General features: G+C 40.0%; 1 protein-coding gene across 5 annotated transcripts in view; it reads right to left on the bottom strand.

Moving 5' to 3' along the window:
- LOC103386108 (histone deacetylase 7-like) overlaps positions 1–21535 on the bottom strand; it is a 46771-nt gene that overhangs the window by 2837 nt on the left and 22399 nt on the right. For 4 of the 5 annotated variants that reach the window (XM_017036846.2, XM_008320224.3, XM_008320225.3 and 1 more), the window contains exons 7-23: positions 21107–21204; positions 20408–20524; positions 19470–19623; positions 18401–18654; positions 17807–18055; positions 17103–17295; positions 16822–16955; positions 16024–16144; positions 15895–15944; positions 14863–14970; positions 13973–14028; positions 12853–12940; positions 10618–10737; positions 7033–7130; positions 1355–1473; positions 626–759; positions 465–549 (exon numbers count right to left, since the gene is read on the bottom strand). In XM_017036846.2, the coding sequence (XP_016892335.1) occupies positions 465–549; positions 626–759; positions 1355–1473; positions 7033–7130; positions 10618–10737; positions 12853–12940; positions 13973–14028; positions 14863–14970; positions 15895–15944; positions 16024–16144; positions 16822–16955; positions 17103–17295; positions 17807–18055; positions 18401–18654; positions 19470–19623; positions 20408–20524; positions 21107–21204 (2178 nt within the window). The remainder of the gene's footprint in view (positions 1–464; positions 550–625; positions 760–1354; positions 1474–7032; positions 7131–10617; positions 10738–12852; positions 12941–13972; positions 14029–14862; positions 14971–15894; positions 15945–16023; positions 16145–16821; positions 16956–17102; positions 17296–17806; positions 18056–18400; positions 18655–19469; positions 19624–20407; positions 20525–21106; positions 21205–21535) is intronic. The other variant, XM_008320226.3, reaches the window with a different exon arrangement.

The raw sequence follows: 21535 nt of genomic DNA, 5'->3' as shown, positions 1-21535 counted from the left end.
AGACTAAAGAAGAATCACCTTCTGATTCTGACCATTTTTACACCAAATGCTTTTCCTGGTGGATTTGTATCCAATGGTATCAATGATAGAACCTTCTGCATGGAAATCCTACTACTTTATTGCTCCAGACCCAACATGAAAAATAAAACAATAAAACTTAAATGTTTCAGTATCTACCCATTTCTTCCTTCCACCTTGAAGGAGATCCACTTCCACACACACTGAAATATCCACACAGCCTTACACTCCCACCTCTGTGGGGGTGGTGTTCTTTACGTTAACTGCCTCTCCCATCTTTTATTTAACATAAAAAGCAGATCACAAACAACAACACAGAGGGTTCTAAACCGGTCTAGATCTACCGTCTCCAGTCTGACGGACTCTGGTTCAGTTATGTTCCGTTGTTCATACACTTCATTTGTTCGTGCTTTATTTGGCTGTGTTTACATTTGCACGGTTCTCACCTTGAACCTGGATTACTCTCTGCAGGGACAAGACAGCGTTCTCACATGGCGTCTGGTCCAAGGTGGACTGGGACAGTGGCTCCACCTGGGACACAGAGCAGAATCATTAGACTGAATCACATCAGTGGAGGCACATGCCCAAAATATTCAAACGCACATACCTCCATGCCCAGCAAGGCACTGACGCAGGCTTCAGAGGCATCACAGATGGCTTTCAGGTCATGTCCTCCCTCAAGGGCCATCACCACCCGACCCCCAGCCAAGGACATGAGCTGACGGGTGAGGAAGCCAAAACCTGGAAACAGACAAACAGATACAGAGTTGAGGCAGATTTAATAATAATTCAGGGAATTGTATGTTTCTGAGCGGAAGGATAGATTTAAAGAAGGAATGTTTCTCACGAGTCACTCTGTATTTAAATGACACTCAGCATTTTTCAAAGCAGGGGTTCGCACAAATTTGCTGCAGCGCCACCTTCACATCAATACTTTTACAGCTGTTGATACAAACCTCCTGTGCTCTTTATTAAATGATACACTGAAAAAATGGATTTTCTCATTGAACAAAGAGAATACACTGACAATTCAGTTTAATTCTGTGGCACAAAGAAAACGTTGAAATGAAAACAGTTTTTTCTGCAATTCTGTTTCAAAGTTATTTTAATAAACTCTACAAACTGGGACTAAAGATTTTTGATCCATTTTAATAACTAATAAATAGTTTAAATAAGAAAAAGTTAGGATTAAAATCAGATGTACTTCTAAAAGACCAGAGATAAAAACAAGTCAAGTACACATTGTCCAAGACCTTAAACACACAAATAAGTCAAACACGATGTCGATGTGGGAGATGTCACTATGTTGGTGTAAAATAGACTGAGAGAATCTTACACTTGGCTGTGACTTTGTAGCCCCCCAGTGACGGAGAATGTCCTTCCACAGCATCGAAGCCGGCCGACACCAGCACCACGTCAGGAGAAAACTCGTGAGCGATGGGCATCACCACAGCTCTACGGGTGACAAGAGGACACGACACAGTGTCACAGTGTCAACCAACAGACATGTTATATTTCACACACCCAGACGGGCCGGCCATTGAGCTCTGTGTAGAGCCCCAGTGTAGTCATGTGACCAAGACAGAAGACTGTGCAACTGATTTAACATCAGTGTAACTGAAATAAACACACATTTTTACAGAAGTCATGGATCAACAACACAATGTAAAGTGGAATCTCAGTAGAAATGGAATGACATGTGACGTTAAAAGTGATGCGAGGGTTTGAAGTTTTTAATAAAAGACAAGCCTGGAGTGTACTGCACGTCTACCTGCAGTTCAGTATTTGGTTCTGTATCCTCCTTTTTTACACAGCCTAATAAAATACACTCGCAAAAGTGCAACAGTAAAACCAGATCCTCCCCAGTGATCACAAGTGTAAATTAGATAAAAATTATTCAGTGGAAAAACTCTGTCTGTCGTTGGATTGTGTTGGAGGAAATCATTTCAAAATGAGTTTAGCTTAAAAAACAAAAGAATTCAGTTAAACATTGAAAGATTTTTCCTTTGAACTTTTTTCTGACTAAAGAAAAGTTTTAGTGAATTAATTGCTTTTCTTTTTTTTAATCTCTATTGGATTTGAAGAAAGCATGACAGCTTTTCAGGAAGCAATTTTGCATTATTATTGCAATGGACAAAAATATAACTACAAAAATACACACTTTTTTTTATAACTGAAGTTAAACGCTTTGTCAAAGTGATTGATTTGCACCAGGAACACCTGTAAAGGCTTTTTTCTTTTTTTTTTTGCCTCGACTGTTAACTGCAAACATTTACTCCACTGCAAACGCTCTCCATTTGAAAATGATGAAAGATAAATTATCAAAGGCTGACTTCCAACTGCTTGATCTCCATTCTCCGTCCACTGCTGGTAAGAAGCCAAGTCTACAAGGTGGAGTAGCTCCCAGGTGTGAACGTGTGTGCAACTGTTTCAAATGTGAAGCAGAGCACTGCTGAAAACAACAGCAGCTCCAGTGGGCTGCAGACCCCTACTGTATATACGAGGAGCACAGATAAACAAGGATCTGGATGAAAAGACCATCAGACAACCTGAGGTTGGTGGTCAACGCTGAGGACGGACTGTTGTGACACAAGCAGAAACGAAAGAGACCTTTGACATATTTGTGATGTGAAACCCACAGACTGTACACTCCACTTGGGGTTGACCACTTTTCTCGCTTCTCTGCTTTTTTCCTCACTTCCTCTCGTCTCCCGCTGCCAGTTATTTAGCAAGAGCGCACGGCCCATGCCGCGTTTGATTCTCTCTCCCCCTCGCTCTGCCTCTCTCCCTCAGCGGCAGTTCAAAGACGCTGCGAGCGTCTGGTTCCTATTAGGAGCTCGTCCCTCTTCTCACGTCACTGACAGCCAGCCATCTGGGATCCATTGAGTCTAATTACGCCGCCTTTGGATTCCCTAACAATGCACCCCCCGCTTCTTCTGCCTCTCCTGTGTTGTATTCTCTACTTTCCTTCATAGCCTGTCATTTCTCAGTAGCCACCAAGAAATGCACATCAGAATATGTGCATGTGCCCAACCATGTTATTCACTCAGGCTCAGATATACAGTACGTGTACACGATAGTTGTATGAAAACTGGATGGTACGTGTACGAGCCGCTACTGGTGATTGTACTAGACTTTATCTTCCTCTTGACTAATCCTCCACCTACATGTATACACACACAGACTGTGTAATGATACCTCATCATCCTGCATTAGATCCTTCTGTGATTGTACTACAAATTCAGCATCAATCCGAAAGACCCTTCACACACACACACACACGCACACAAACACACACATCCTGTTCCATCTGGGGAAAGGAAAAAAAAAAAAACACTGTGGAACAAATACCTCCAGTCCTGTATTCATGGTAAATTACTAAGCCGGTACTATACTAGACCCCAAACATTAATCTGCAGTTTCCTCAACTATAAACCATAGTATCATATAAAATGATTCATCTTAGTCGCTTTAATGGGACACAGGAAGTACTTATTAACTCTGTCCATCAGCAGCGACTCTCTCTCCATCTTTGTTTGTTGTTTTTTTTTTTTAAATTCCAGAATATTGTTCTTAGAAATTTTAGATGAAAACATTATTATTACAAACCTTTTAATAATCTACATAAACCTAAACTTCATGATGCGTTCAATTTTGACTGTATTGCAGGTTGAACTTCTAAAGAAAATACTAACTTTTATTCAAATTTTTGACCTTTTCAACATTTTTGACAGACAGTTAAAAAAAAAAATCACTCTACTGCTGCAGTTCCTCAGATCAAATGACATTATACAATTTTCACACAACTGGCAGTGACAGAAAATATAAGGTTGTTCCTCGTGTCAACCTACATCACGGGTCATTGGCCGGATATGCACCACGGACATGACAGCTACGCGGTACGTGCCACAGACCGCCGGACCACCAGAACACGCCTCCACAGAGCGCTAATGCAGGGAAAAAAGGTTCTATACAGCAGTGTGCGGTTAAGTAAGGAAGTTTTACACATGAACAAAACTTGCCGTTTCCCATAGGGGATGAAAAATACCAAAAACCAGATGCTTTCACAGGAAAGGACAACTTGTCTCTTAATTAACATCTCGGCCTCCAGTAAACACTGGACACAGTGTTTCCATGCACCCATTGGATCTATGGACTTTACCAGTATGTTGTAGCTCATTAGCATCTCGCCCCGTGATGAGCAGCCCACCCAGTGTGTGTGTGTGTGTGTGTGTGTGTGTGTGTGTGTGCTACACCACGAAGAGCTCACATACTTTTTAATACTCTGGGGGTGAGCCAATGTTGTGGACAGAAACATAGTTTGTTGAAGTGCAGAGCAGAAACAAAGTTCATTCAAAAAAAAAAAAAGAAAAAGATTTGACTGACATAAAGAGAGGGAACGTGAGAAGGAGAAAAGTCTGACTTTGTTCTCCGATTAATTATAAGGTTACGGCTCGTCTTGTTTCAACAAACATTCGATTTTACTCAGTCAACAAGTTTTGTGGATTTAAAGTGACAGTCGATGTTTATTGAAGTCAGAGTTGTCTGAGACCCTCATACGTCAACTTGCTGTCATCAAAGCAGCCTTTAAACTCGGGCTTAACGCTCGCTCTTACTATACATACCAACATCCATACAAACAAGCTGCTTTTTTTTTTATTGTTCTTAGAAATTTTAGATGAAAACATTATTATTACAAACCTTTTAATAATCTACATAAACCTAAACTTCATGATGCGTTCAATTTTGACTGTATTGCAGGTTGAACTTCTAAAGAAAATACTAACTTTTATTCAAATTTTTGACCTTTTCAACATTTTTGACAGACAGTTAAAAAAAAAAAATCACTCTACTGCTGCAGTTCCTCAGATCAAATGACATTATACAATTTTCACACAACTGGCAGTGACAGAAAATATAAGGTTGTTCCTCGTGTCAACCTACATCACGGGTCATTGGCCGGATATGCACCACGGACATGACAGCTACGCGGTACGTGCCACAGACCGCCGGACCACCAGAACACGCCTCCACAGAGCGCTAATGCAGGGAAAAAAGGTTCTATACAGCAGTGTGCGGTTAAGTAAGGAAGTTTTACACATGAACAAAACTTGCCGTTTCCCATAGGGGATGAAAAATACCAAAAACCAGATGCTTTCACAGGAAAGGACAACTTGTCTCTTAATTAACATCTCGGCCTCCAGTAAACACTGGACACAGTGTTTCCATGCACCCATTGGATCTATGGACTTTACCAGTATGTTGTAGCTCATTAGCATCTCGCCCCGTGATGAGCAGCCCACCCAGTGTGTGTGTGTGTGTGTGTGTGTGTGTGTGTGTGTGCTACACCACGAAGAGCTCACATACTTTTTAATCATCTGGTGGTGAGCCAATGTTGTGGACAGAAACATAGTTTGTCGAAGTGCAGAGCAGAAACAAAGTTCATTCAGAAAAAAAAAAAGAAAAAGATTTGACTGACATAAAGAGAGGGAACGTGAGAAGGAGAAAAGTCTGACTTTGTTCTCCGATTAATTATAAGGTTACGGCTCGTCTTGTTTCAACAAACATTCGATTTTACTCAGTCAACAAGTTTTGTGGATTTAAAGTGACAGTCGATGTTTATTGAAGTCAGAGTTGTCTGAGACCCTCATACGTCAACTTGCTGTCATCAAAGCAGCCTTTAAACTCGGGCTTAACGCTCGCTCTTACTATACATACCAACATCCATACAAACAAGCTGCTTTTTTTTTTTACTTAATTAAAAACATAAAACAATGTTCCTGCTGCTGTCTTGTATCATATGTGTACAGCACCACAGACTAGCGGCGCTCATTGCTCAGTCCACCTAGCCAACATAACCTTTCAGTGGTCTGTCTGCTCCGACAACTGTCTTATATACATGTTACCATGTGAGATATATCGTACATCCAGTAGGTGGTGGTCTCTGGAAAAACAGGCTTTAAAACGCTACATTTCTGGAGGATTTTCTTTTCTGTTTACAAAAACAGAAAACTTGAATTCCTCCACATCTGTGGCTGAGCAGATAAAGGATAAGGCTTGAGATCTGGGGTGTTTGTTTGATCCCTAACCTTTGTGTGTTCAGCAAATACCAGGATTCTGTTAACTGGTTGGGCTAAATGGCATTTTTGTTGTCTATCAATGTGTTTTTTCTCTTTATTCTTGAAACAAAGACTTTGTTAAATGGCCAAAATGTCTCTGTGTGTTTCATCATGGCATTTACATTTCAGTCAAATCAAGTGCGTCTGTTTTATGATGGTTCATTGAGCTCTGAGGTTATTGGTCGATACGTCATACATCCACTAAAAAAAAAAAGCAACTATTTCTTTTAGCAATTACTGCTGCCAAATGTGTTTAAGAGGAACTAAGGAATCAGGCATCAGATCTGCCCGAGGCGCAGAACACAATCTATTATTAAATGAATCTCAAATACATAAAACTTGAGTGTTGTATTCCAGTGCAGATGGGAAGTTAGGACATCCAAAATATGTGAGTGGGCTTAAAACAGGAAAAGCAAAATAATGGTTTACTGTTTATTCTCTTGGCTCACATCACACATCTTTCATTCATATTAGTAAGGAAAAAAAAACACCAGCTAATTTCCCCCATTCATCATGAAAATAACATTTTGCCTCTGATCTCCACTGGGCTGCTTTCTTGGTTTATACGAACGCTCTAAGATTCTATTAACTTAACCGGCTTAACTGTGCCATCAGTGTATTTTGCAAACGACTGACAAAAACAATCTTGACATAAAAGTTATAAATGTTCAGCAGTCATTCAGGGGGAAGGGAAAATAGGACTGAATGCAGCTGTGTTGTCTTTCTTTTAGTATTCAGGGTACTGCTTTGTTTTGGGTGCTTTAGGATTTATATTAAAAGATCTGCTGCTTGACTACAGACGAGAAGGAAGGCAAATATACAGTCCCTGAACTCGATTGTAAAGTGACATTGTAGTATCTTAGAAGTAGGAGTTGGTAATTGAGACAGACTTTACCTGAATGCAGCGAGGTACTCAGCATCTCCCATTGGAGGGTCCAGACCACCGGTCCATCCCACATTGACATTGAAGCCTTCACCCGCTCCTGCACCAACCTGAAGGAAGGAAGGGAGGGAGATGAAGTGAAGAACAGAGACACACTTCACTCATCTTCACCCATGCCAAAGTAGAAGGACTTTTTGTAACTAAAGAAAAACCTTTTTCACAAACACTGAGCTGCCTTTTGAGCTTTATAAAAAATGTTACTTTTATGAGGAGAGTTCGATAAGGGTTAGAGTTAGACACAATTTAGCTGTTATTTAAGATATTCTAGATTGAAAGTTATTAACATACAAACATATTTTTCTTCCATCTTTTTCAATACTTTTAGTATTTGTAGCTTTCAGTGGACGTGAATCATCTTGGAATCATCTTCCATTTGATTTAGAAAAGGAGGTTAAGACACTTTGTCATCTTTTATCTCACAGCGGACGGCCAAAGTGCTTTTGGCCGTCCGCTGTGAGATTGTCAGCCTTTTGGCTAGCTTTAACTTTGTCATTTTAAAATGAATTTATCTAACATTACACTAATGTTAAAAATAGCGTTGGCCAACTTTAGCGTTCCATTGTAGGCACAATTTATTTACTTAAAGCTACAATTTGGTTTGATGTTTAAGTGTATTGTAGTTACTTTAAAACAAAAAGAAAATGCAGTTTTAACAATCCTTCATTTTTTTCATAAGTATTTGCTATATATTTGTGTTAACTATTTGACAGAAACAAAACAGTCATGACATTTGTTCGTCTGTTATAACAGGTTGGCTACACATTTCGAACACCCACTCCAAATTGTAAGCTTTTTTTTCAAACCTTGAAAGAAAACTAAAATTTGAGCACTTTCAAAGATTCAAGGCACTCTTACGAGCCCCCAGGAAAGAAAAAAATAAACAACTCTGTAAATGTCAAAATAATAATGAATCTCAGAAAGAGCTGCCAAACTATGTGATGATGACAGGTTTGTGTCAAATGTTCACAAACTCAGCAGAGCTGTTGCAAAACTGTGCATTGCAGCAAAGTGACTGCATCTATTTAAGGCAACACCAGGGAGTGATTATGATTCCTAAATGGAAGACGGCTGTATATTAATACTTCAATCCTGTCCCTCCATTTTGATTTTGATACAATTTGTCAAAAACGCTATTAAATCACTGCGAGCCTCAAAAGAGTCGTTTTATAGTACCGTACATTGACCTACAGCAAGACAGCAAAAAATATTTCACACTTGGAAACTACTGCCTAAACATTTACTGAATCATGTGAAATGTTCTGTTTACACGTCAGAAATACACGTTTGGCAAAGAGTACGTGTGATGTAAAACTGAATTATCACAAAACGACTCCTTCAGAGTTTGAATGTTGGTGCGCGCATTTTAGACTATTTTTAGCCGCCCCTGAGACCGGTGTCTTCTCTGGATGCGTGATGCTACTCTCAGTTTGACCTTACACACTTGGGGCAGGCGGAGTTAACTGAGGCTTGGTTCTTGGAACCAAGGTCTAAGAAGATTCCTGCCTCTCTCTTTGTAGTCCTGCTAGAAGTCATTTAGATGCACTCGAAGCCCTTTGCCATCAGTCAAAGTGTCAGTTTGAGGGAAGACTGAGGAGGGTGATTGACACGCTCTTGGCTAAAACGCCTGGTAATTTCCTTTGTGTGTGTGTGTGTGCGTATGCGTATGGGTGTGAGAGGGTGTTTGAAAGAGGAGGAATGCTGATGAGCATCGCAGAGCGTCTGTCTCCATTCTTCTCTCAGTGGACGGGATGTTCACAGGGCAAACCAAAAACACATGAGTCCTCATGTCCTCTGCCAACTAGTAATGTACCCGCGTGCACGAGCATGTGCTCTCACACGTGCACAGATACAGTTCCTGCCATTGCTTTAAGTCTTCTTTTTTTCCTTTTGCTTCCTCTGTCCTTTTCCTCTCTTTCATCTTTCAGAATTGGCTGGACTGGATTAGGGCCTCTGCCGTTTTTGGTGCTCGGCACTCTGTTATAGCTATGACATCACACCCCGACCCCATGGTGTGTTATATACCTACATGGGGGACAGTGAGACTCCAGAGGCTTACCACACAGCTCAAGAGAGGTTGAGAAGCCACTTAAGGCAAAGCCACATCCAAGCCGACAAGGCTTTTTATTGACCGTCCTTCATCAGGAGATTTCATGGGAAATGCTGACTATTTTAGCCACAATATTTTGCGGGAAAACTGTAGACTAAGTGGAAAGGATCAGGGGTGGGCGGGAGGCAAACAGTTTCACACCACTACAGGTTGATCTACAGTAAGTGGGGGGTAATCGTGACATTTACAAACAGTATATGGTGATTTGTTTACATTATGCTGAGTCCAGATAGTTGCTCATTAGTCTGTAGTTCAGTAATGCACATGAACCGTGGTTAATCAGTCATAAGGGCAATAAAAAGGATGAAGGTGTTTAACCAGACCATAAACCTGTACAACCCACTTCCTGCCATCACTACAGTTTAACTTGTAGCAGGTCTTTGCACCTGTCGTTGATAAGTCTTGATAACGCCGTCTGTTTTTTCTATAAAACGCTGAAAAAAGGTGTCTTTCAAATGAGCTTAGGTCCAGAGAACTTAACAGTAAGTACTTCTGACCACATGTAGTTTCATCCATCTTGACGTTGCAGAGCAATACTATGCGTCAGCTTAAAGCTTATGCACATTCAGCAGAGGTTTTTGCCCTTGGCCTCTGGCTTTCCATGATACTGACTGTAGTTGATCACAAGCCTAGATTCTTTGCTCCCTTTTTCACACCTTTTTCACACCTGTGAAACAACAAGTGCCCCCCCCTGGACTTTGATTTGAATGTGTGTGATCATCTAATTCACAAATGCATTGATGCATCAGTCACCACCACCAGGCGTCTCACACAATAATATGAACTATTTTTTTTCTGACGTAATTCCAACAATGAATATGAATGATTCTAGCATTTAGATTCTAGAGGTAGAAGTAAAATATTACCAACTTTGACACCAAGTCATTGGTAAAAAAAAAAAATCTCCTGCACAGAAATTGAGACATTTACAAACAGTAAAGTCGATTGAGAAGAACTTTGTTTTGTGACTTTGGTCTATACACATAAATTGATATTTTGCTGACATTACATATGTAGACTGATGAAAAAAAGACGGTCGACGGGCATTTCTGTTTCTGTTTTCCTCTCCCTTTTTTCCTTTCGCCGTTAAGATAATTAATACCGTCTTTACTAATGACTGTGATCACATCCTGACTCTTTAATATCATTCATAAAATATCCTTGTCAACACATCATTCTCAATGGACGTGGGCAGCGCATTTAATCACACAGTGTCCTCCACAGTCAAAGTGAGATCAGCAAAAAAGCCAGTGCCGTCTGTTTAGAAACAATCTCACGAAGTGGAGTTGTTTATAAGTGCCTACACAGGCGGCTCCTTAAGTTATTGTGTTTGCAGGAATTTAGGTGCAAGCAGTGTCTCGCAAAACACCCAGCCATCGCCATGGCAACACAAACAAAGGCAGAACAACACAGCATTGTTTCATGTCTACCTCACTGGGGTGTCCACTCCCAGGAAAGAAGTTGCCGTCGTCAAAGCGGTGCAGAGAGATGTAGAGCACGCTGGAGTCATGGTAGAAAGCTTCCTGGGTGCCGTTGCCATGATGAACGTCCTATAACCAAGGGATGATAAATATATACATTTATAAGACCAGCACAGCACACAGCAGTCAGGCTTTCTGATAAAGAACATATGATTTAAGGTTGTTAACACAGAGAAAAAACTCCTAAAGAACCCTGGGCAGCCTGGATATATTTATACTGCCTCGGGACACATCGGCATACAGCTCCATTCTAACCTGGTACTCTGGTTGTAAGAGACAGAGCTAGCAGTACTTTTAACTCTAATCAGCAGAAACACTTTTTTACAGTTTTGGTAAGGGGATGACCACGTGGACCTCCTCCTTATTGACCTGCAGCCATCCCACGTCAGTGTTTGCCACAGAAGTGTGGAAAAAAGAGGAACATGTGAAAAAATATTGGAAATTTTAACTCCTAAAAGTCCTGCGTTGACCATTGCGTGACCCTTTGTTTCCCTGACTGCGCTCAGAGATGTAATGTTCTGCAGGTGTGGACGTCTAATTGGATGATAATGAGTGCGAGTGTTTATGTGGATGTTGTTAGTTGACTTGTCCTGCGTAAGACATTGGACTTGGAGAGCTTCACAGGATCCTTCTCCCTGACGTCATGCTACAGAATCCTTTATTTAGTACGGTAGGTATCCGTCTCTCACAGACCCAAACATCCTTGCTATGACTTGACAGACACTCCACCAAGGTACACGTTGGTCCTCAACCTGATCTGACCAATGCTCAGTTCTCTGTCTTTATCAAACAGAGAAAACGAGAGTGAAAGAAAAGGGGAAGAGAGTTGAAAAAAAAAAATAGGAAAATCTGTTGTTTATTTTTTTAGGAACACTTCATACTTTGAATGGTAAATTCTACTAATTAGTTGGAACTTCCAGCGTGGAAACCTGATCTATTCCACTGGAACAAGAAATGCTTCAAGTTGGGTTTGAAGAGATTTTTGAAATGGTGGTCAAGTTTGGGTGACGTTCAGAAAAAAAGCCAAGTACATCTACGTGTTTAGGTTTATTTTTTTCATTAGATGTTGTTTGATTGTATTCAGTGTATGCACGCATCGGTGATTTAGTTTTCCTTTCAAGAGTTTGTTGACTTGGAATATGTAAATAGTTCAGCTCAGGGCAGTTACAGTACAGTACAGTTGAGGTCAAGCCTCCGAGGAATGCAGCAGTAGAACATCAAGGGTTTTGTTTTTATTTTGTATCAGATGAAGATTCTGTATTGTGTTGTAAAAATAAGACTTGTGTTATTATGCCTATGTTTGCATTGAGTGCCTTTCCACCGAGTGTCTGAGTGGGACTAACTGTGGTTAAAAACTGAGCAAACTACCCAGATTGCCAGTGATGTTGAGGTCAAGGTCATTTCCTCTCGGCTGGTTTGTGTTCAGACAAAGGAATTAAAAAAAAAACACCCTGATCTTCACTCAAGTCAGAACACATCGCAGAAAACTAAATTGTTTTCTACATCGTACTAGACTTTCTGTGTGGGAGGGATGAGTTATAGCAGACGCGGCTTTGACTGTACTTGACGACAACATGCTACATGAGAGAAAACCATCAATTTTCCGTCACGTTGGTCCCAAACCCTTAAGTCACTTAGGTCGGGCTATAGAAGCACTTATGTAGACCGACCTCAGCGTGAACCCTCTGTGATCACACTGCCAGCAGATCTTCAGCCTATCAGTGTGTTTTAAATATACTGTTAAAATGGTGTCATTGTGATTGCTGACGGTTTTTTGAAAGTCGAGAACAAGGAGCCTCTCTTTTCCTTTTCCATCTGGGTTTCTCCCCTGTATTTGACTGAGAACAATATACAGACACACATGGTAAACAGAGACAAAACCACCTGGCTGTGCATCAATATCTGCACACACACGTGCATGTGTGTGTGTGTGTGTTGCTATAACTGTGTATAACTGCCTATTCTTTGCATATGTGTCAGTGCTCATCACACATGGAGACCAGAGATACCAGTGTCTGAATGAACGACTAAATAATAAGGAGCAGTGCTACTGTACAAGGGTGCTGCGCTTCTGGGACCACGTTCGTGCCAGTGAAGCATTTGTGTGCTTGTTTTTTTTTTTTGTTTTTTTTAATTCCTGCCCATGTGGTGACCAGCGTTGACGGTCATGTGGTGGGTCCTTACCCAGTCCACGATGAGGATCTTGCTGACGTTGAGTTTGTGCTGAAGCTGCTTTGCAGCGATAGCCACAGAGTTGAAGAAGCAGAAGCCCCTGTGGACAAACAGACAGGAAGAAAGGCAGGCACATGTTGTTATGTGGACATCTTCGCTTCATTAATATCACAGATGCACCATGGGAACCCTTGGAACCTCGGAGACATCTTGGTGGTGAGCTGGTTCATGTGGAGGTTATTGATTCAAGGGCATGACGAATCAGAGGATTGACTTCAATGTCCAAGTCAAAAGAGAGGGGGAACTCTTGCCATGTAAACATTTCAATACACACATTGCTGAAAAATGAGGGTGTTTTAACCTGTTTTGTATCAATTTCCAAGCTGACAAAGAAAAATGTCTTTGGCATTACACATTTTTCCTGAGCCTAGAACTCTGCACTCCTGAGCAATACTGAGACCACAGAATCTGTGACAAACAAGTAGAACGCAGCTTATCTTAAAAAGCCACTCCACATTCCAAATGTAACAGAGTGTAAAATTCTGGCAGCACATGTGAGATGATTGGAGAAAGATGAACTAAGAACTTGGCACAGGAGTTCCTTCAACACTTATTGTCTACAGTGTAGGTATGCAAAAAAAGTGTTGATGTATGAAAAACAAGGGAGGAATGTTGGAAGTGGCAGTGTCAGCACAGGTCGTAAACTGTGTGAGTGTGTGTGTTTGTGTGTGTGTGGACAGTATTTCATATATACTGTTCAACTCTGCTCATCAAAAAAAAGCCATTATCATCTCATAAATAACCAGTGTCAAGCTCTGCTGAGCAAACACAGTCCCAGCTGACTGTGGTTACTTGGCTAATGGCTTCTATCAGAGATGGAGACAAATTCATGCTCGCTCACACACACACACACACACCCACACACACACACATATATATTGTATAGACTGCCCTTTGGGGGGTGGGGTGCTCTTTGTCTGTGCCTCCCTGTCACCATAAAATATACTAAGTGTTGGAGGTATTTCATCATAAAAGCATTAGGCCGGTTGTAAACACACACACACACACACACACACACGCTCATACCGAACTGCACCTCTTGCTTGTGTTGGTACGTGTGCACTGTACTCACTGAGGGGAGGACTTGGTCGCGTGGTGACCGGGGGGCCTGACCACTGCAAAGCCATTCTGTAAGATAAGAGAACATTCATTCATAATCATTGACGGAAACACCTGTGGCGTGATGTGGTTTTTACACTCCTGTCTAATTAACATGGATGTTTAAACTGCTGTTTCAGAATTCAGTTTGAGGGAAAATTTCCTTTTATAATAATAATAATATTTTTTTTATATTTACTTAGCTTTTAATATTGCTCTAAGATAATTCACATATAATATCACACATAATAACTGCCATGTCTTTTGTCATGTGGGTCATTATAGGTGTAGGTACTGTATGCTCATTTTTATGCAGAATCTAAAACACACCTGCAACATTAATAAAAGAAATAGTAAATTAAATTTAGGTAGTGAGAGACAATAGCCAGAAGTGACTAAAAATTAACATTAATACCGTTTAGCCTTGTTATTGTTCACTAAATAAAATTAAAAGGGCTGTAGGTTGGACACGAATAAAAGAAACATTTTTTTAAAAAAAGCATAAAATTAAAGTGTTTCACTTCCAAGGCACTCAATGAAAAGAACTTAAAAGCATCCAGACTTTAGAACTTGCAGCCCAACCTTATTAAACCTTATTGAAAAATTAGCTGCAAAATGTTTGAAGAAGCAGGCTTAAAGTTTGTTAAAGCTGAGGTAGCTGGAGAGATGTTTTATATATGTCTTAATTCAGCTTTACTCTATTTAATAAAAATGACCCACAATGTAACTCACAGTGACAGAAAAAACCCCAGTTTCAAACTGTGTTATTTTTCCAGTGTGCTTCATTGCATGTTGTTTATTACAGACAACACTAAGAACAGACAGATGTCAGGGTTGATGAAGGGTCTGCTCACAGGGACCCACCTTCAGCTTGCCTTGTGCTACTTTAAGCGCCAGGTCTGTGACACATCCTGCAGCGATACGAGAAGCTGCTGATGTGTGAAGTTCATTCCAGATGGTATCAACGTCCACCTGTCAGTGGGGAGAGTGGGGACACAGTCACATACTGTGGAGCTGTTGAATTCAGACGCAGTGAAAATCAAAACCATTAGAAAGATGCGTCAGTTTCAGGTTCAGAGGCATCAGAGCTGAACCCCAGACTTAGTAAACAGTCTCACTCAGCAAGTTGATGGCAAACAGGGAGTCCCCTATTGGCAGTTTTTGGAACTTACACAAATTCAATAAAATTTGCTGAACTGCTGTTTTGTAGTAGCAAAGTAAAAAAGTATAACACACACAAAGAGTGATTGATGTGTTAGGTGAATTTTGGTGAAATGTCAATATAAAAATATTTCTGTAATTGTGAATTTATACTGCTGCGAAGGCTTTTTTACACATGTTTTATCTAATCACAATAAAATATTGTTATGGCATGACATAAAACCTCTGCTTTCATCACAGACTTTGGCATCTTGTACCAATCGCCTCACTATAGCAGATCAATCACTGTTCTAAAATCCCTGCAGTTCATCGGCTACATCCCTTGACGGACCGCTGCCTTCCTCCCCTCCTCTCTTCTTCTTGATCTTTTTTCCTTGAATTGTTCCACTATTAAACTTAATCGTTTCAGCTACCTCCAAATCTTTATCTTTTCTTCATCTGTGACATCATTCCCTGATTGCCAGCACTCATTCCCTAAAATAAAATCCAGTTTCACTGGCACACACACATCTCTCCCAGCTGCATTCTATTCGCCCTTCTTCTTTTTCTTTGCCAGCTTCCACAACTCACCTTTGGGCAGCCCTAAATTTTGCGTTTGAAAGAGATGTTAGCCAAAAATAATAGCAACAGTGTATTATGGCATTATACACTATAATCGGGCGTAGTTGGTTGTGTGCAGAAGTGATTCTGCAATCACAGCACAAGTGTGTGTGTATATATAAATATGTTACTCACTCCCAGTCCTCCACAGGGCAACACAACAAATATCTGTTGAGCCAAATTTCCTGTGGGAGACAATTTATACTTAATCAGTATTATTAGTTATTTATTTATCCACTGTTTTGTTTTTTTGTTTTTTTTTACCTGCTAGCTTGTGGTTGTCCAGTTTGAGGCGGTTGAGAGGATTGGTGCCAAAAAGGAGCGCGTGTTTTTCCGAGTGCACTGACTGCAGCTCATCGAGTGTGGCCTTCCTACTTCGGAGAGACTACGTACAGACACACAGACACAAAAAAACTGTCTGTATATTGAACACTATTCATTTCATAGGCATTGGAATATGTGGATTTGTGTCAGTTGCATAAGCAGTTTTGTAGGTAAAATAGAAAGTCCATGTCCATGTACATTATCAGTACAAGTGCAATGTAAAACAAATATTACATTTTTTTCTTAAAACGACACAAATACATTATATCAAACCAGACCACAAATATACGTTTTCCAAAGATAGTACTAGTCAAGTCCATACTATAATACTCAGAACAACAGCCGCATCTAACTGTTCACAGGGAATCTTCAGTCATTAAACAGTGACAGTTGTCACAACACATGACAAGTATGGACATGAAGATGAGGTGCAGTAAGTCAAGGAGTGGTTTTACATTCCATAATTACTGAAGTCAAAATCACATGGCATCCTATTGAAAAAAATAATTAAAAAGCAGAGTCAACTGACTTAAAACTTGCCAACGAGGTTTGCCTTTAATTGCTATGCTGTGTTTACAAGCAGCTGCAGCAACTCCGACTGCGGTCGGTGATATTTCCTCTTATTTAAAATGATAATGTCAGAAGGGTATTTACTGTAGTAGTAACGGCTCAGTTCAGGATCAATGGAGGCCGTCGCAGCTACTACACAGCACTCACTAATTGTGCGTAGGCCATTACCTCACACTGGTTTCTGAGGCCTCTTTCATGGAGTCGGGACCAGATGCTCTGAGTCCTCCCAGCATGCTCAGGGTGACGACTGTTGTCCCCACAGGTACACTGGTGCTTCTGCATCTGCGAGTCATAGACCAGTCCTACAACACAACAAACAAGCACATCAAACCCTTGACCTCATAACGTTACTTCTTCATTATTTAATACTGGTCACATGTGCATGTGACTTTTTTTTTAAAGTCAGGCAGATTGACTGTATAAAAAAAAAAAAAAAAAAAATTTTGCACCTGTGGTGAAGCGTAGCTGAACGTCTGCTGGGCTGGACAACGTCAGAGAAGGAATGAGACTGGCCGGATGTGAAGGAGGCAGAGAGGTAGAGGCAGGGGAGGACCGGGTCCTGATCAGAGGCTGGTGAGGCCAGACTACGGTAGGAACACTCAGAGTGTCCATCTGAACTCCTGGACCCAGTATCAGCTGTCGCTGTGGTTTAGGTAAAAAGACAGAGTGCAACACGTTGATCTGCTGTAGCACAAAACTCTAACATGATTCCACTCAGCTCAATACTGCATTATTTCAACAATTAGATTATCTTCTAACAGCGCTCACTCTTACAAGCCTTGCATGTTGTAAAAAAAAAAGAGCAACAGCGCCCTCTGATGTCAAAGCGAAGAAATAATGAATGTGCGAAGAGGGGATACTTATTCTTTTTAAGCATTTATCTAACGCTTAATAATTAATTAAATTAATAACATAATAAATACCAGTACTTAAAAAAAGTGACATATAGTGATCATACTCTGAGAGCTTAATTGGAGGCTATAATGTGGGGTCCCACCAAAGTTGCTGACTGAGATCACAGTGGTCCACTCAACATTTACTGTTACGCTGCTGAGGCCATTAACTAAAGCTGAATTACATATAAACACAATTAATCTCCCAGAGTCGAAAAAGGCTTCAGAGAAGGAAAAATAAAACCTCACCCTAGAATTACCTGACTGTGGGTGACATGGGAGGACTCGATCAAACTGTCCCGTGATGAGGTGGTGGACTCTGTGCCACAAACGGAGTCGGTGCTCGTTGTGCTGCGTCTTCTGTGGTAGTTGTCATCACACATCGACTCGTGCTCTGAGCCACACACAGACCCGGGCCTGGAACCTGTTCCAGACCCTGTTTCCTCCAGATCCATGTCTTCTGATGGTATTTGGGTGAGACGCTGCTTCTCCATAGACTGGCCTGAAGACTATTAAGAATAAAAAAATGAAATATTAGTTTCTTAGTTATTTAATATATAATTTTTCTGGTCAAACATGACTCATGACATTATTTAATTTTTATATTTAAATTCATGAAATGTTTAAGTAAATAATAAATACTAAGGTTAAAAAAATGTCCATGAAAAATTACCTTAATACTAAGCAAAAGCACATACGAGTGAAGCTTCTAAATTAAATTTAGAGAATTTATTTTTTAAATAATTTATATATATCTTTAATGCATAATTGCTATATTAAAAGTACTTTAAAAAAAAAAAAAGGTTCCATCCACAAGAGGTCAAAAATGTGTGTCCATATCCGCCTCCGCTCACCTTATTTAGAAGTGAACTCTGTATGGCTCTCTCTAGCTCCCTCTTGTAGTGCTGCTGGAGCAGCTGCTGCTGAGTGTGTGAATGCTGGGCTGCCTGCAGGGTAAAGGACGGGTGGCTGTAAGGTGGAGGTTCTGAACGTGTTCGCTCCACGGGCCTGTGTGAGGGCAGGGTGACTGAGCCTTCTCTTGCTTCTCTTCTGGAGGGAGACGAGGAATGAGGCTGCTGCTGAAGAGGAATGGAGCTCAAACCATGAACTGCACAGAGAAGGTGAGAAAATGTTATATAACTGGGAACCAGAATGAATGCTCAGAGCATAATGTCCACTGAGGTCACGCTCTGTTTATCCACAGAAGAACTCATGTTAAACATACTAAACAGTGTCTTTTTAAAATGTTTCTTACTTATGCTCCAAATACAGTAAATTACATTTTTTTTTCAGTCGGATAAAAATGAGACAGTGAAGGTGTCTGTAGGAGTCTAATCCAAACAAGCATTTCTCTATTCGCAAATTGCGTCACTTTGATTTAAGAGTAGAGGGCGCTGTTGTGCTGTTAATAACAATGAGTATAGTTCAAACAGCAAGGAATTGTTTATGTGGAAGTATAGATTCCATCCAAGTAAAAAAATAATAAAAAAATTTACAAAGGTATTGTTTGTGACTGAGGTTCCCCAACATTAGGAACTTAAACTTGTGTGTAATTACAACTCCAATGCTACAATATGTGCGTGGTGAAAAGGTTACAATACTATAGAATACTATTACCGTAACAATTAAAACAGTAAAAGTGAAAAATGTAATGAAACCACTTTTATTCATTAGATATTATTAGTAAATAAAAATATCAGCTTAATAATACTGAGAACAAATTTAGTCAATGTAAAAAATGACAGGTTGATCTGTGCTTCTGCTGATGTTTCAGTCACCATTAGAAATAACAGTGACTAAATGGCTTTAGTCATCATTCGAAATAACCGCCAACCTTTCTCAAAATGTGATTTCATGTTTTTTTTTTGGAATATCGTGATGTTGAAACTTGAACATGTTTGTAAAACACTTTGTATGACTCACAGGAGACAAACTGTGGGTGGACCAGCCTAGTATGTGGATCTAACAAAAGAACCGGCTGCAGGTGCTGGGCCATCGCTGGGCTGCTGCGCTCCAGAGGAACATAGACGTGATGGAGAGCAGACAGTGGCAAGGGTTTGGGTCTTCGCAGGTTGGCCTGGCAAAGGGAAGGAGGGAGGAAAGAAAGACAGGTGAGTAATGGGGTGGAGGGGTCACTGAGTAATGTCGTCGTCATCATTTTCAGACATACAAAAAAGTTCTATAAACCTTAGTCATAAAAATAACAAAGCTACATTTGTACTATTATTATTATTAGTAGTAGTATGTAATCACGACATCTGCAACTTTTCATCTGACCTTTTGAACAATAAATATGGAGGCAGCGAGCACATACACCTAAGAGAGTGGTTCTCAAACTTTTTCTACTCTGTACCACCTGAGAAAACACATTGGCACAAACTGAGTACCACCATGATGACCAACATTAGAATATAGCAGCAGAGGCCTTCACTGTTAGCTTCCAACAGACAGGAGAGATGTTTATAAAGATGTTTATGTTTAAATGTTGTATTAATTATGCATGGTATATTTCAGATTTATTCAGTTGAAAATGTAAATGTAAAAATATGAATTTTCCCCACGTACTAGAGAGCGCTTGCGTACGGTACCACAGTTTGAGAACCACTGACCTAAGATAATAGACTGTTTTCCACAGTGGAAAGGGATTTTCTGGTGCACAGAGGAACAATGCAAATTCAATTCCACATGATCACCATGGAGGAAGTGAAATAAAGTCCAAGTGTGCAGAAGCTATTATAGACATCCACTTCCACTTGTGACACTGTCACATGAAGTTAGTCAACTACTGTTTTTACTAGTCAGAACTATTTGGAGTTCTTGTTGGCAAAAGTACAGTGTATCCGTGACTAATCGTTACTCACGTGTGTAGGACTCCCGGCAGTGATGTTGGGCATGGCAGCAGGATCTGGAGGCAGAGCTAAATGGGCCACCCTGCTGTCTTTCAGCATCAGTCGCTGTGCCTGAAGAAGAAGCATTTTCTATTGAAAAACACAAGTCATTTTTTTAAATATGAAACAACTCAGACACAAACTTAGACGAGAAAAGGAAACAGATTAGTTCACCGTCTGTTCGGAGACTGAATGTGAAGGACTCATGACTAAGACAACATTGTTTGTTTCCACTAAAAATATACAAACTGCAGTTTGTTTAGCAATCAGTCTAACTGTTGGAATTCTAAACTTGGGTAAATAAGAGCTGCTTTTCTTTCATTTTTGTCACACAGGCAAATATTAATGCCAGCACAAAACTGACAAAATATCTTGATTGTAGTATCGATTAGTATTACCTTTCTGAAAGTGTAACAAGAAATAAACTAAACAAAGTCAAATATACCAGGCAAGTTAAATAAAGTATTTGTATTACAGTAGATTCTCTATTTTGTAGCCATCCTTACTGCACCAGTAAACTGCATAGTGATATCAGCTCAGTCTTATTAATTAAAGCCTTCGTTATGCTAATTTGACCTATGACCTCTAAATACTTTTTTTTACTAATATAAAAAAAGAAAGCAGAAAGAAGTTGATAACATTTTTGGAATAGTACTGTTAGAAACCACTGACCTCATGTGAATGTGGGAGGGCGCCGTTTTCTGAATGGAGGCTGTCGTTGGGAGAACTGCACCCTGATGCTGAGTTACTGTTGCTGCTGGGAGACGAGTCTGGACCACAGAATATGTTGGTCAAGACAAAAAAAAAATACATGTTAGAAAATATTTTTCAAAAAATATTAATAATATATGAAAATGAGAAATAACCCTACAAAGTGTGAGTCATGTAATTATTTAACATTTTTGTGTTTTTGTGGCCGACTGAGCCATTGAGTGATGTTGGATGATTAAAGTTAAGAGAATGAATTAAAAAATATATAAGATAATACATCAATGTTAAACAAATAGTTTTATGTTATGATTTTTTATATTTAAATGCTAAAAATGTATATGTTTCTAAAATGATTGAACATCTCTTCTTTGTTAGGTAGGAATCATCAGA

This window comes from Cynoglossus semilaevis, chromosome 11, assembly GCF_000523025.1.
Source record: "Cynoglossus semilaevis isolate Cse_v1.0 chromosome 11, Cse_v1.0, whole genome shotgun sequence".
Taxonomy (NCBI): domain Eukaryota; kingdom Metazoa; phylum Chordata; class Actinopteri; order Pleuronectiformes; family Cynoglossidae; genus Cynoglossus; species Cynoglossus semilaevis.
The sequence above is the reverse complement of the archived record's forward strand: the minus strand, read 5'-3'. Positions and strand labels throughout refer to the sequence as shown.